A 16,247-nucleotide genomic window follows, 5' to 3' on the forward strand; every position below is an offset into this window, starting at 1 on the left:
TCCCACTGCCCTCCTCGGGCAGACAGTGTCTCCTCCCTGAGATTACCTTCCATCTCCATGGTCTGGATCTTCTTTGGACACAGTTGTTTTGGTGCTGTTGCCTCCGTTCGATTGTGACCTCCTTGGAGGCAGGGACCCTTTGTTTTGGTATTCCCAGTGCTTGTCAGCTGACTGACTTAGCTAGCTTTGACTCTCATCTCAGGTACTTGCTAGCTGGTGACTGAACACAGTCACTTAGCCAGCCTTTCTGGGCCTCAGTTTTCTCATCAGAAAAATAAGCAGATTGGGTCATGTTTCCTATTTTTAAAGTTTTTTCTTATCTTTTTAGGTTTTTTTTTCACCGTTTCCTCTATCTGCTCTTGGAGGCCTTGTGGCTGAGTCATTCTTTTTTTTTCCCCCGGGCTTCTGCTTGTATTCCTGTGAAGTTGCCCTTCTCCTGGGTTTACCTCTTGGGCAGCTCTCTGTCGATAGCATTTTTTCATTATATGAAGAGGTTTGTTGTTGTTTTGTTTTTCCCGTTTGCTTGCACCCCCAGCCACAGTTCCTGGATTGAGACTTTTTGCCAGGTCAAGGTTTTGTGCCTGTTTGCTAGCACTCCTAGATGGGGTGGCTAGACGGTAGTTTTGTCCACTGTCTTGGGTTGGTGGGCCAGCCAGTGCTTAGATCAGGCTCTGCCCTCTGCCTTCACTTCCTGGTAACCCAGTTTGCACGCAGCCATTGACCCTCACGGACTCCATTGGTACAACAGAGAATATGCTGACTTCTGGCTTCCTGGAGTCCACAAAGAATCTCTGCCTCACCTCAGTCTCTGTTCCTCTGGATGCGACCATCCCATGCCCGAGATTGGTCTGGCTTCAGGCCCTGCTGGCAAGGCTCCCTCAGAGTGCCCTCAGCTTTCTGGGAGGAGCTCATCAGTGTTTTCTGTTGTTTTTATTGATTATTTTTTCCTCTGATGACCTTTGCTGTCTTTGCTGGGAAATTTCTTTAGGAAGCTGGGCTTGACTTGTCACCTTTTACATCACCATCTTCACTGGACACCCGTCTTCTTCATGAAGCCTTCCCTACTGCTATCTTCTCTCTATGCCCTCTCCCCCAAAGCCAGAGTTATCTCTCTCTCTCTCTTTCTCGCTTTCTCTTTCTCTCTCTTTCTTTCTCCCTCTCTCTCTCTCTGTCTGTCCCTCCCTCCTCCCTCTCTCAGATAACGTAGCACTGGCGGTTCTACTGTATTATTTATTTATGTGGCATATCTTTAGTAGACTGTAACCTGCCATGAGGCAGAGATGGTGTCTTATTTTTTGCACCCCCGCAGCACCCTGTACATACGTGGCAGGTGATTAATACATAGATGTTGGGTGACTGACTAACTGGATGTATTTCTGAGTTACCTTCTGGAAACAACTTCCAGGGTAGCTGTAGTTAATCTCATAGAACTCAATCATAAATAGGAAAAGAGAAACCGCTTTTAAATCTAGCAGAAGGATAAGAGGAAGTTTTTGCTGTCAATGTTCAGAAATAGAAACTGAGTTTAAAAACAGATATATTTAGTGATGTGTCCTCAGTTGAGATAACATTAGGTAATATTTGTAAGAAGTACAGTGCCTGGCACATAGTAGGTGCTGTATAAGTGCTTATTCCCTTCCCCCTTACTCCATCTTCTTCAGTTATGGTGTTGTGTTTCGCAGAAGTGAGAATACAATTGGGGATGGTGTTTGAGTGCATGTATTTACTTTTTTGTGTGTGTGTGAGGCAGTTGGGGTTAAGTGACTTGCCCAGAGTCACACAGCTAGTAAGTGTTATGTGTCTGAGGCCGAATTTGAACTCAGGTCCTCCTAACTCCAAGGCCAGTTCTCTATCCACTGCACCACCTAGCTGCCCCTGTGTATTTAATTTTTTTACCGCACATGGTGTTTTAAAAATCAAGATTTTGAGCTAGCAAGAGAATAAATTAATGCCCTGATATTTTTGCAGCCATCATTTCTATAATTTTACTTTCTCACCTAGTATTTTTAAAATGAGATTTAGAGTGTTGTTTTAATTGTATTGCTTAAAAAATAAGTGAAGATTGCTTTGCATTTTTTAAATGTTCTTAAACTTGTCCTGAGAGATCCTTATGGATGGAAACTTGAGCCATCCAATTTGATTCTTCTTAAGGGCCTTTGCTGCCTTAGAGTGTAGAGTGGAATATGCAAGGGAACTAAAAAACAGTTTATATCTTCCTGTCCTTACCTTCATAACTGGCACAGGGAAAGTAATTTTGACCCTGGCTTAGGAATCTAAGCCAGAAACTTCTTGGGTGAGGGCCGTAGCCTGGTCCCTGCTGTGGCTAGGCTCACTGTTGACTCTGCTGGAAACGCCTGTTGTTGGGGATTCTTCACAGAGCGACTGTGGCTGTGATAAGAAGGAATCCTTTTCGGAAGGGACATTTTGAACAGTGCTGACAGGGAGCTGATATTTTTCAAGATGTTTCCTGTGACTGAGCATCTTCATCACTACTCTTTATGCTGGGGGTTTTAACCCCTTTTGGGTTGTGGACCCCTTTGGCAGTCAGTCTGGTGAAGCCCATGGGACCCCCTCATCAGAACGGTGTTTTAAAATGCATAAAGTAAAATGTGTAGAATTACAAAAGAAACCAATTATATTGGCATAAGGTCATCAGAATATTAAAAAGCAAAAAACAAGTGGATGGACTATTGGTTATAGTTTTCAGATATAGGAATAGAGACTAGTCTGTAAATTCATTGATATTGGGAACTCCCAGATGAGAAAACTCATTTCTCTTACTTGTTGTCTTTGAATGACTTTCCCAGAATCACACAGCCAGTAGGCATCAGACATAGGACTTTTGAACCCAGGTCTGCCTAGGGCCAGAGGCCAGCTCTTTATCAACTATGCCATGGCTGTTTACCTTTAAATATACACCTTTAAAATAAGACAGATTCTCTGTAACCGGGACGGGTGGGGGCGGGGGGGATGTTACCTGTGGTGATCCTCCTGACAAGTGTAAACGAAGTGGACGAGAGGGTGGAGAAGTTAAAACAGTGTCAATATGTTGTGGGGGGAGCCCCCTCCCCCTAACACTGTCTTAGAATGATGGTTCTGTAGCTTGGCCTTTCTTTGTCTCTCTCCTATCTGAGATCTCAGCTTTGCTCATGATTATTTTCCCTGGAATCATCTATATAAATATAGCCATGGAATCTCCTTAATGTTCCAAACTGTAGATTCTTCTTTTCATTTCTCTTTAGCGAATTAAGAGAGCAAATTGATATTTAGCATAAATACTGGAGGAGACAATTGTACATGAGAAAGACTTCTGCGTTTTTCCATCCAGGAGAGAGCAGTGATTAGCATGCATGTCATGGAATCTTTCTATTCCTTGATGTATTGGGGTTTTCCCATTAGCTGCTCCCTCTTGAAGCATGTATGGCATCTCTTGTGGATTGGCACCATCTTAGACAAGTGAGTGATTATGCTTAAGCCTTTTGTCAGCCTTCATTTTTTTTGTGGTTGCCCTAAACAAATGTAATGGTATGTCTTTAGGGCAGCCAAGTAACATAGGCATTGTTGACCCAGGCCAACGTGGAGGCCTGCTGCTTGACCTGATACAGGTGCTTCACCTTTAGAAGTAGGCTTTAATGTTAACTAAATTCCCATATGTGGTCCTTTCCCCCCAAAATAGTTTTGCTTTTTTTCTTAGAGTCTTTAGAAGTTCTGAATATGGAAAGCTCTAAATGTCTTCATTTCAACGTAATTCCTTGGCTAAGATTCTACTCTATAGCATTGTTTAAATATTATAGTTTCTTCTAAACATATCTTTTTATTTTAAAATGGAAATACTTCTGCATACTTGATTAGAATTGTGGTTTTGTTTTTGTTTGGAGACTTGGGGGAAGACCTGTACTGATAAGAGTGAACACATTTCTTGTATCATTTGTATGACCTATAATTAATAGCAAAGCCTATAATTAAGTCTATTTGGAGAAGATAGAACTAACATCCTCAGTATATGAGGTGTGCCTGGGCTCTGTGTGGTATCCATTTGGATTTTTCTGTTCCTTCCATTTGGTAAAGAGTATAAACTAAAGAGAGATTTGCTACCTCTTTGGAAGTTTGTCCTTTAGAGAGCCAGAGCAGGATTGCCTTCCATTGACTGCTGGTTAGATTTAAAATCATTTTTGATGGTGCCCTCAAACACAGTATTCATTGAGGCTGGCTGAGGTAGAGAGACTGGGATCCAGCAGTTTCATGGGAATCTAGACAAGATTCTCAAGTTGTTTTCCCTCTCTTCCAGAGTCCGACAAGGAGGAGAAGCCAGAAAATGTCGTCATCCCCAAGGAAGTCACCTCAGCCCTGGGCTTACTGATGACTAACTACGGGAACATGTCAGGGTCAGAGAGTGAGCCAGAGGGTGAGTAGTTGCAGCTTCATTGCATCAGTTTTTTTGCCTGCAATGTAATCTGTAGTATGAAATGCGCTTATTAAATCCCTTTCATATTGTATTGCACATCCTTTATGTTGACTTTCAGGTTCCATTTTAATTTGGCATGAGAGATAAAGTTAAACATGGGAGAGAGAGAAAGCTGGAGGCCTGGGGGATTGTGGGAGCAGACTGGGAGGAGGCAAGTGAGATAGATTCAAGGAGCTGAGCCTGAGCTTATATTTATATCTCTGTATGCAGATATAAACACATTCGATGCCCAATGTGTATATTAAATAAAGACCAGGCAGAAAAAGAGAAGAGAGTAGAGGAGATAAGAATGATAGCCAGGGACTAAAAAGAATGAAGGGAGTGCTAACCAGCATAGCAAAGAGTCATTTATTTTCTTTACTCGCTTTACATCCCTCCTTGGAAAGGTACGCAGGACCAAAGAACCAGCCAGAAAGGCCCATTAAAATGCACAGCACCTCTCAAGGGTGGAGAGAAATTCTTCACGTTGGGTGCTGGCCTACAAAGGTTGGCAAGCTTGAGTGGTGGAAACCACTAAAGCAAACTTGGCTCTCTTTCGTTCATTTTCAGCAAAGCATATGCCCTCAGAAATGGGAGTGATCTTTTATTTAGAAGTGAGTCATTCTAGAAAAGTCAGGGATGTGAAGCATAAATTCTTAGCCTTTGGGGATGAGATCATGAAGAGCAGCCTGAAATAATGTATGTGAAAGTCTTTCAGAAACCATTAAGTGCTACTTATATACAAGATGACTTCAGGGTATCCTAAAAGTTTTAGTGCGGTTTTAACAGATTAACCCTATAACTACATTGAGACTTTGGGGACACCCTGTCTTCGTAATGTTGTTGTCAGCATCATCTTGTTCTTCTCCTCCCTCTCCTCATCCTTGTCCTTCTCAGCTTCTTCATCATGACAATGACCACCCCTTCTCCTATAATGCCACTCTTAGAAGTGTCATGGAGGATAGAGCACTGGGTCTGTGGTCAAATCCTACCTGAGACACTAGCTGTGTGACCTTGGATAAGGCAATTAACCTGTTTGCTTTGGTTTCCTCAGCTGTAAAATGGGGGTAATAATAGCACCTACCTCCTAGGGTTGTTGTGAAGATCAAATGAGTTAATATTTGTAAAGCGCTCAGGACCTTGCCTGGCACATAGTAGATACCATATAAATGCTTATTTCATTCCATCAGATGGACTATTGGCCTATTCCCACAGTTTTGTAGTCCATGTAGATGTAAGTTATGTTAGAATGCTGTGTGAATAACTAGGGTTAATTTTAGTACGTGAGCAGGTTTCTGCGACAGCAGAGGCCGGGTTCCGACCAGGCCATTGGGAGAGTTCGTGGGTTTTTCTCTTATGGCAAGATGACTTAATTTAAAAAGTTGGGGGGGGGATACTATGATGAGGATGAGAGTTTAGAGTCTGAAAGTACAGGTTTGTAGCATGAAAAGAGGGTCAGAATGAAGTTGGAGAGATTGATGAAAACTTTGAGACACTCTTGAGAATGCTCTCTGACACAGTCCCTCTCTTTAGGGATCTGATAACATTCTTGGAGTTGACTGGGCCAGAGTCCCTTGCTGAGGTATTTTGAGACATGGAGATGATTAGGAGAGAGTCTTCCATTGTAAAAGAAGACATTTAGAGCAGCAGCCAACTGGATAGAGAGCTAGCCTTGAAATCAAGAGGACCCGGATTCAAGTCTCACCCCTGATACTACTGGCTTTGTTACCTTGCACAATTCAGTTAATTTCTTAGGGTCTCAACCAATTGTCCAAGTTGCAGAGAAGGTGCCCATCCTCATTGGCAGAGGAAATTCTGTATATGGGTAAAAGCTTAGGTCTGGTTAAAGAAAAGAAAAAGGAAAAAGTGACATTCAGTGTATTATAAACATGCAAAATTGTGTTATTTTCAGCCAGTTGAGTTGAAATTTGACCATCCTGTTTTTACTCTAATAGAAGATCCCTTATCTTTGTTACCTTTGCAAATAACAAAGACTTTTGTATACAGTATTCCTAATGTGAAAGTGAAGTGATTCTTTAAACATAATACCTTGAGTTTCTTTTTTATCAGCTATGTTTGTGACAGAAGATAGAAAAGAAAGCTGTCCCCAGGTTTACAGAACCCCATAAAAACAGGTGCTGTTACTAATAGGGTGCTTTCTTTTGTCTTGTACATGGTGTTTAGTATCTTTGATTTCAGAGTTGTCATGTTGAGGACATCACTATTAAAAAACATAAACAAAAGAATTTTGAGTAAGGTCGGAGGGAATCTCATGGAATTAGAATTAAAATTGGAATGGAAGAGTGAAGGGAAGATAGGAAGATGGCCCTAAATTAGGACATGGTGCAGAAATCAAGAAAGGCATGGAGGTACCAGAGGTACTAATGGTCTTATGCACTTTAATACTCTGCAGCAATAAGCTTTGATCTGTCTTCTATGCATCTGGTTTAGGATAATGGGACCAATGTTTGAAGTGGGAGGGAGTGATAGGAAGCTCTGAGGGACCCAGTTCTTTGGTGGCTGAAATTCTTCCTCCCCAACTCTCTATTTGTAATTGTCATGAACCGCTTTGGAACTCACCTTCTATCCTTCTGTATGTGTTTCTCATCTTTCCCTTCCTGGCATAGCAAAGCACAAAGTAACGGTGCCAGGGAAGTTGCAGGGCCAAGATTGTTATGCTTGTACCAGAAAACCGTCCCTGTACCACCTCCATCCTGAAATGGAAGGCTTCTTTGAGGCCTATAAGAAACGTGAAAATCCATGTCATGCTAAATGTAACACCAGGTAGCCACATTTATTAAGCATATTAAGAAGAAAATTGGCTCTCAGCTGTTGCCCAGGTCCACTACTAGCTAGGTCCACTGCAAAGATGGCAGTGGAGGAGAGGTTCACCTTCTCTTTGGGCCACCAGTATCAGTGCTAGCTCCCTTCCATATCAAAAAGGAGAACTGAATCCTCTATGGGATTGTCTATGCCTTCCACATTTGCTCTCTATATATTTTATGCACAGTTTTATGGAAGAGAGCTTGGAAATATCACAGAAATTAGATTGATCTAATCAATCAGTAAACATTTATTAAGGACTTACTACGTGCCAGGCATTGTGCTAAGGGATTGGGGTACATAAAAAGGCAAAAGACAGTTCCTGCCCTCAAAGTGCTTATGGTCTAGTGGAGGAGATGCTAAGTAAACACATATATACAAAGCAAGCTGTATACAGGATAAATAGGAAATAGGGGTTGAGGAGAGTGGGGGGGCAGGTTTCATGTGGAAGGTGGGGTTTTAGTTAGGATTTTAAGGAAGCCAGGGAGGTCAGTAGTCAGAGTGCAGAAGGGAGAGGGTTCCAGGCAGGGGGACAGCCATAGAGAATGCTGGGGGCAGAGAGATTGCCAGTATCACTAGATCGAAGCATACCTGTTCAGTAGCAGGGTACAAAAAGACTGGAAAGCTAGGAAGGGCTAGATGTATGAAGAAGGCCTTTGAACAGCAGATAGCACTTTGTGTTTGCTCCTGGGGACAATAAGGAGCCCCTGGAGTTTATTGAGTGGGGGGTGACGTGATCACACCTGAGCTTTAGGAAACCCCTTTGGTGACTGAATGGAGGGTGAATTAGAGAGGGGGAGAGACTTGAGACAGGCAGACACCCCGCACCCCCACCCCCAGCAGGCTATTGCAACAGTCCAGACCTGAAGTGATTAGGGCCTGCAATATCAGAGGAGAGAAAGGGGCATTGGAAAGATTTTACAGAGGTGAAATTGACAGGCTTTGGCAATAGCTCAGACATTGGAGAGGGGTGGTGGGGTGAAATAGTGAGGAATCTAGGATGATTTCTGGGTTGTGTGAGCCTGAGGGACTGGGGGATGGTGTTGCCCTCTACAGTAATGGAGGGGAGCGGTTTGGGGGCAAAGATAAGGAGTTTTATTTTGGACATGAAATGTTGACTGGACATCCACTTTGAGATGTCTGAAAGGTGATTGGAGAGGCTAGACTGGAGGTCAGCAGAGAGATTGGGGCAGGAAAGGGAGATTTGAGGATCATCAGCATAAAGATGGTAATTAAATCCATGAGAGCTGATGAAATCACCAAGTGAAGTGGTGTAGAAAGAGAAAAGAGGAGGCCCCAGGACAGAACGTTGAGGGACATCTACAGTTAGAATGAGTGATCTGGAAGAGGATACATACAGCGAAGGAGATGGAGAAGGAACGGTCAGAGAGAAGGAGGAAAATCAGGGGAGGGTGGTGTCCTAAATCAGCAGTGTCAGACGCCACAGAGAGAGCAAGGACAGTGAAGACTGAGAAAAGGCCATTGCATGTAGCAACAAAGATCATTAGTAACTTTGGAGAGAGCAGTTTTGGTGGAATAATAAGGTCGGAAGCCAGAAGTTAAGAAGTGAGTGAGAGGAGAAAAAGAGGAGGCACCCAGTGTAGATGGTCTTTTCAAGGAGTTTAGCTACAAGGGGCAGAAGAAAAATAGGATGAGAATTAGCAGAGATGGAAGAATCAAGTAAGGATAGGGGAGATATGGATGTGTTTATAGCAATAGAGAATGAGCAAACAGAGAAAGATTGAATATAAGTGAAAGAGTGGGGATGGCAGATGGGGCAAGCAGTCTGTTGGAGGAGACAGGATGGAATGGGATCACTGGAACAAATAGAGGAGTTATGAGCCTCGGTAAGGAGGAAGGCCACTGCATCATGGGGACAGTGGTGAAGGAGAGAGTGGAGGAGGCATCACTGAGTGATAGGAGAAGAGGAAGAGGAGAGAAGAGGGAGTTTACAGCAAGCGGCCTCAACTTCTTCTGTAAAGTATGAGGCAAGGTTCTCAACTGAGAGGTTGGTGAAGGGGGGGCCATGGGGGATTTAAGGACAGAGGGATGAGAAGATCTGGTAGAGCTGCTGTGGAGACTGGGGCAGTGAGTTGGTAAGGTGGGGTGGGGGTAGTGTAGCATTGCTTAGCGACAGTGAGGGCCGCTTGAGATTATGTAATACAAATTTGTAGTGGACCCAGTCAGAACAGTCACATGATTTTCCCCACTTTCATTCAGCAGCTCATGTGTCGGAGTGAAGGTAACAAGTAGTGTGAGTGACTGAATTTATGTAATAACACACTGTGTTATGTATAAGGGATTGATCTTGCAATCAAAACTTAAGCAGTGAAAAGGTAGGAAAAAACCTTATAGAAAGGATAAGTAGAAAAATGATGTTTAAAGACCTCATGGTCTTCCTCTCCACCCTGCCATCACCTTCCTGTAATAATCTGATTGCGTGATTTCTCTACCTCCCCAACACTGATGAGTTCTCACACTCCATTTCAACCATATCTTGGTGTGACTGCATGAAACTATACTCCTTCGACAATCACATATCCATCTTCTCTTCCTAGTCTCTCATTTACATTACCATAGGCTCCCAAAATAGGCGGTACTGCCCCCTGGGCGGGGGGAGGTGGCGCTGGAATGATCCAGGAGGACAGTGGTAGCTTCGGGTGCAATTAGGGGGCATTGAATAAAAATAAGGGGGCAGTGGAAGCCAAAGGAAAGAAGATAAAATTTTGAAAAACCATTTGTACGTGTTTCATCTGTTGTGCAACAGAGTTACAGTCATAGTGATTACATTATTTTCCAAATGCACAAAATACAAGTTATAACCAATTAGTGGTCAAGTCTGCAGACAGGTCTTAACAAGCAAGTGTTGGCAAATGAGCGTGTCTCACATTGTGGGGAAGTCCAGCATGCATCGACACAAATATGTGCGTGCAATGACTTGTTTACAGTGCGATACTGTACAGTTACATGATGCATATAGCTTCATCAGAATTTCAGTACAGGAGGGGCAGCTAGACGGTGCAGTGGCTAGAGCTATGGTCTTGGAGTCAGGAGGACCTGAGTTCAAATTCAGCCTCAGACACATAACACATACTAGTTGTGTGACCCTGGGAAGTCACTTAACCCCGATTGCCTCACCTAAAAAAAAAATTTCAATGAAGGAAAAAAACCCCACAAATTTTCAATAAATTATTAAATGTAAGATATGTCATTTTAAAAAAAAAGTTTTATGTGTTTTTTTAATTGATGCAAATTTAAAAAAAAACTATTAAAGGGTTAAAGAAAGTAGATTTCCAGGGGGGCGCTGAGTAATTTTTTTTTTTAAAGAAAGTGGCTAGCCAAATAAGTTTGGGAACCTCTGCACTAGACCTTTTTTTTTTTTTTTAAACCTCTGGTCCCCTGACCAGATCTTGTCCCAAGCTCTCTCTTCCCACTACGTCATCATTTGCTTCCATGACTAGTCTTGACCCTGTGGTTTGCCACTTTGATATTTCACTAGTCAGTACCCTAGAATTCCTTGCCTTTTTACAAGCTACTGTCAAATGCCTCCAAATCCTTATCTCTGGGTAACCCCAACCATTGAATTTCTCTGCTTTCGTGCTAGGGTAACTGAACATTGCTGGAGAAGTTCACATGATCAAAACCATTTTCATCCTCTGTAATTTCTTGATTCATGACTTCAGCTGGGTCCTCCATGATGCTTATATGTTACTAATAACTAACTTTTATTAGTGCCTACTGTATGCCAGGCATTGTGCTAAACACTTTACGGTTATTATCTCATTTGTTACCCCTCTTATCTTACTACTCCTTCATTTCAGTGCTGAACTTCTATACCTTATGAATGGCTATTTTCTTTCACTACTCATGATTTTCTTAAGTCTGATTTCTGTCTTCCAAGACTGTTTTCTCCAAGGTCATTCTAGCTATCAAGTACAGGGTCCTTTTTTCTAGCTTGTATCCTCCTGCGACCTCTCTGTAGTTTGTGACTTGACCACCTTCTCCTAATGGATGTCTTCTACTTCTTGGCTTGCTGGCTTTCTTCCTGACATCCCATTTGGTCCACACAGCAGCTCTGAAAGGGTTTTGCCTGTTTAAAGCAGAATTGTCTCTGTTTTATAAACAAGGGAACTGCGGATCAGGTAGATGAAATTTCTTTCCCCTGGTCACAGGAGAGTAAGGAGCAGAAGTGGGTCTTCAGTCCAGGTCTGCAGATTCTAAGTGCGTGTTGTTGCGGTCTCCCCACAAAAGAGGAGGAAATGGAATTCTTCAGCATGAACTTCAGGAATTGTAGTGTATGTTGGTTAGTGTAGTATGTCTCTCTGTCAAGGAAAAAATAATCAGAACAAAGGGATGAAGGGAAAAATCCCTCATGTGACTTCTAGTTAAAATAGCAAACAATCATTGCTCTTTACTATGCATAAGCCAGTGGGATTCAAAGACAAAAATGGAACCTTCCCTGCCCTCCAGATGCATACATTCTACTGAGAGAGTAAATATGTGCTCAGATGAATAAATCCCAAGTAAGTGTAATGGGGAGAGGAGGCATACTAATAATTGGGAGTTATCATCAGGAGGAGAGGACAGGAGAGCCAGAGCCAGAAGGGACCTTAGAGGCCGCCGTATCCAACCCCCTCATTTAGGAGACTTGTCCAGGATCACATCACTAGTAAATTTCTATTGGGATTCAAACCCGGGTTTTCCTAATTCCATGTACACTCCCGGTCCACTTCCTGCTGCCACTCAAGGAAAGGCCTCATGTAGGAAGTAAGAGCTGAGTTGAGTCTTCAAGGGACATAGGGATTCCAAGGGAGAGCGGCTATCGTTGGGCTGATAGGTTGTATAGCAGATGGAACGATGGACTAGGAGTTGGGAATTCCTGAGTTCATATCTGGCCTCAGACACTTACCAGCTGTGTGACCCTGGGCAAGTCACTTAACCTCAGTCTGCCTCAGTTTCCTCAACTGTAGAATGGGCATAATAATGGCACCTACCCCTTAGGGTTGTTGCAGGGATTAAATGAGATAATAATTATAAAGTGCTTAGCACAGTGCATGGCACATAGTAGGTGCTTAATAAATGCTTCTTTCCTTTGTTTTCTTCCATCCATTCATCCATCACAGACCTTAATTAGAAAACAGTTTAAGAGCCTTGTAAAATTCATTCACAGCAGTTGATTTTTGAAATTAATAAGAAATTCTCATTACATTGAGCCTAGAACCTGGTCTTATTTTTTTTTTAAGTTTTTGCAATTTTGTTTTGCTCTGTTTGTCTTAGAAACTCCCATCAAGACAGAAGCAGAATCCCCAACAAAAAATCAGGTCATCCTCAGCGATGTCCCTCAGAAGCAAAGTCAGGATGTCAAGAAACAGGAAAGAAATTCTCCTGTGGCTAAAACTAAGAGCTTACGGAAAAATTGGATGAGAAAAAATTGTAGGTATAGGAGAAACCTCAACAGAAAGAAGCCAATATCTGAACCACAGAAAAGACGTCCACAGCTCCTAGAGATGGTAAGTGATTTCTTTTCATGATCTGCCATGAGCCTGAAAGGCTTGGGGTTTTTGTTGTTGTTGTTACAATTGATAAATAAATTACAGTTAAACTAAGCCTGACAGCAACCTGAGAGTTTAGGCATGTCAAGGTGGGAGGGAAATATAAATTGAGATTGATTTTTAATGCTTGAGATTTCACTGAGGCGTTGACACAGTTAAAAAGAAGACACGTATTCTTAAACAAACAGAAGATAGAAGAGTGATCATTACCACATTCTTGTAACCACCATCACCACAAAGCCACAGCTATGCTACAGAAAGAAAATCACTAAAACTCCCCTTGGCCATTATAGTTTGTCTTCTTTGAGGACCATTTTCAAATGCATCTCCCTCCCCTCTTCCAGCCCTGGGGTCCTTTCTGCCCTTCCTCTGTCTGGGTGCCCTGTTCTGGCCACATCTGTGGTTGGGAAACAGTCTCTAGCTTGGCATCAAAGGCTTCATAAAATTACATTCTTCAGAAATTGGAGAAAGGGAGTGCTTCCTTTGATTCAGCAACTGTCTGCCTATTGATTAGAAAGAACGAAGTCTCCCCAGCTTGAGGAGGGTGGGAGGCTTTTCCAGATCTCTGCCATAAAACTGTCATTTGGGGCAGCTAGTGATACCGTGGGTGGAGCAGTGGGCCAGGAGTCAGGAAGACCTGAGTTCATATCTGACCTCAAACACTTAATAGTTACATGACTTTAGGCAAGTCACTTAACCTCTATCTGCCTCCATTTCCTCTTCTATAAAATGGGGATAATAAATAATAAAGCACCTACCTCCCAGGGTTGTTTTGAGGATCAGATGAGGTAATATCTGTAAGGGGAGTTATCCCAGACTCTGGCCCACAGTGGTTGCTTGTATATAAATGCTTTTCTTCCTTAACTTCCTTCATTTGATGGTGTATGAAAAATCTGAGTTTCCTTTGGCAGTTAATCTCTTAGCAATGCTAAAATGTCCCTGACCATCACATGCAGTTAATATATGTTTAAATGTAATTTGGTTATATGAAAGTAGAACAAAATGCCCTGTATTTTAAACTGCTTTATAATTTTAAACAGTGCAGCATAGAACTCTATGGTGAACAAGTTAAATCCCTGGTTTTTGCCACTAAAAGATCATTACACTGTCTCCCTGCTTTTATTTAGCATCAGAAATGAGATTTGATAGAACCATTTCCCCTCCTTTGCAAAATGGCAGTTCATCCGCCTGTGGGAGGCACTTAGTGCTTCTTGAACCCCAGGGATTCTCTACCTCTCCAGTGACAATCTCAAGTTAATAGCAGCGGTAGTGCCAGTTTTCTAAAAATAGATTTCTGTGTAGTTTTTCAGAGGTCTACAAAGGTAAACACCTATCTTCATTTCTGTTTCGGCATTTGCCCTCTTCAGAGAGGACCGATTTCTTGATTTTTCTTCTCCTCCTCCCCCTCATTTTCTCATTTTTCTAGCCCCTTCTTCCAAGTTTGCAGACCCAAGTCAGTACTAAGAGCTCCAAGAACCTGGGAGAGCCCTCACAGAGGGCTGAGGTAATTTGGTAGCAGAGCGAGGGGTTCCACTTCCAGCCTAGTCAGAGTTGTTTTTTTTTTTTTTAAACATTGATGGATTCAGGGGGATGAGTTCTGTGCCATGGCAAGTGAGTCTCAAGTGAATTCCATCTCTATTGACTGGTTTCATGTTTCTATACTGTCCTCCCCCAGAACCTCATGCTGATAGGACCCATTCACAGATCACTCATAGATTCTCTCTGTTGGAGTGGAGCCATAGGGTACAAAGTGAAGGGTCTCCACAAAACCCCAATTCTCATCTCCTCAGATTAGGTATTCATGCCAAATTCTAGGAGGTGGCTATCTGGTCCTCTTAAGTTCTGTGCTGTGGCTAAAAGTGACAGATTACTATGTCCTTCCTTTGGGACAGATATCCCAAAGGCCATTCAGATGGCTTGACATCCATGATGTGCTGCTTCCCTTTCTGTTAAAAAAAAAACTCATTTAATAATAATACTCCAAAATAACATCTATTTCAGGTTTAAACGAATAAATTAATCTGTAATATGCTTAGGTTTGTTTTCCAAGAACCTTTAATGTAACTCATATGTGTAGCCCTCCATATATACATGAGTTATTCTCTTGTATACAGATTTGGGGATACTTCCTGTAGCAGACCATTTTTCATTTATCTTTCATTCACTGACTTATCTTTTTTTTCTTTTCAGCTTTTAGCCCAGGACATAAGACATGAAAGAAATGTGATTTTGCAGTGTGTTCGATACATCATCCAAAATGACTTTTTTGGACTCAACTCCAAGAGAGAGCCGCGAGGAAAAGCTGAAAATGGTCAGGTGTCTGAAGTTTCAAAATCATGAATGCACCTGTCCAGAAGTGTAGTGGAATCTTGGAGGCCAGCCCTGCAAGGACGTCCTGACAGAAGAGAGAACTTTTACTCTAGTTGATAAATCTCATGTAAAATATGATCTCGTACTCTCCGAGCATTTCATTGGAGATGCCATCAGACTGTTGGGTCTGTGCTTGAGCTGTTGGCATCAGGCACAAGGTTTGCTGGCAGAATTGTTTTTTCTCTTTTTACTTTTGATGCCCAGGGAAGTTCAGAGGCATCCCACAGGTCAGATTGTGGGACTGGAGTTTAAAATGTATAATTCAGTTAAGCAGAGACTAAGAGCCAGGGGATGAGGAGGGAGGAAAATTGTAGCTTTTATAACTTGTTTGCACAATGAAGGAACAAAGTGATTTGACTTTTGATGAGGGGGAAAGAAAAGAAATAATGCAATTAAGTGAGGACTGTTAAAAGGGTCTTCAAATTTACCTGTTTTAGTCCCAAACACATATGTTCAAATCTAGCTGTGCTCAGCCACATGTTGCACTTTGGAAATGCTTGTGTAGACATGCTCTCAATTTATACTGTAGATTCAACTCAGGTGTCCTTTGCTAAAGTTCAAATTTGGACCTTTGTTTTTTTCTAGTGAAAAAGCATGTAAAATCTAATATTCAATGAGGTTCAACTCATTTAATAGCAAAAGCAGTGTTGATGAAGTAATGTAAGGTTAGGTCTTAAGTTTCAGTTATCATCATAAAGATAATAATTTTATCCTTATTTTTAAGAAATAAGTCTTTTCTGAATAAAGCCATTGAGGCCTTTTGCCTTTTAAAAAAAACCAGGGATTTTTGTTTGTGCGTCCTTTTCATTTTGTGTCACGTTTACTCATTATATATGGCTTTGCACTTTAGTAAGATTGGAAAGGACTGGGTTTCAGAAAATCTGTCTGTGCACTTCTGGTGTTTTTCAGTCCTCATCTTTCTTGCCTCACCTACGGTCTTGGATACTGTTGATCATCCGCTTTTCCTTGATGCTCTTGGTTCTCCAGGTTTTGGCCACCCTGTTCTCTGTCTGACTGCTTCTTGTCTGTATCTTCATCTAGGTCATCTCTAGCCATGA

At 42.1% G+C, this 16,247-nt stretch overlaps 1 protein-coding gene across 1 annotated transcript in view; it reads left to right on the plus strand.

The window, feature by feature from the left end:
• The window catches only part of NUFIP1 (nuclear FMR1 interacting protein 1), a 52,432-nt gene extending 36,445 nt beyond the window's left edge, over nt 1-15,987 (plus strand). The window contains exons 8-10 of the mRNA XM_020971517.2: nt 4,289-4,405; nt 12,545-12,777; nt 15,010-15,987. Coding sequence (XP_020827176.1) covers nt 4,289-4,405; nt 12,545-12,777; nt 15,010-15,159 — 500 coding nt within the window. The 3' untranslated portion in view covers nt 15,160-15,987. The remainder of the gene's footprint in view (nt 1-4,288; nt 4,406-12,544; nt 12,778-15,009) is intronic.
• Nucleotides 15,988-16,247: the final 260 nt, after the last annotated feature.

This window comes from Phascolarctos cinereus, unplaced genomic scaffold (assembly GCF_003287225.1).
Source record: "Phascolarctos cinereus isolate Bilbo 61053 unplaced genomic scaffold, phaCin_HiC Scaffold_7;HRSCAF=346, whole genome shotgun sequence".
NCBI classification, from domain to species: Eukaryota; Metazoa; Chordata; class Mammalia; order Diprotodontia; family Phascolarctidae; genus Phascolarctos; species Phascolarctos cinereus.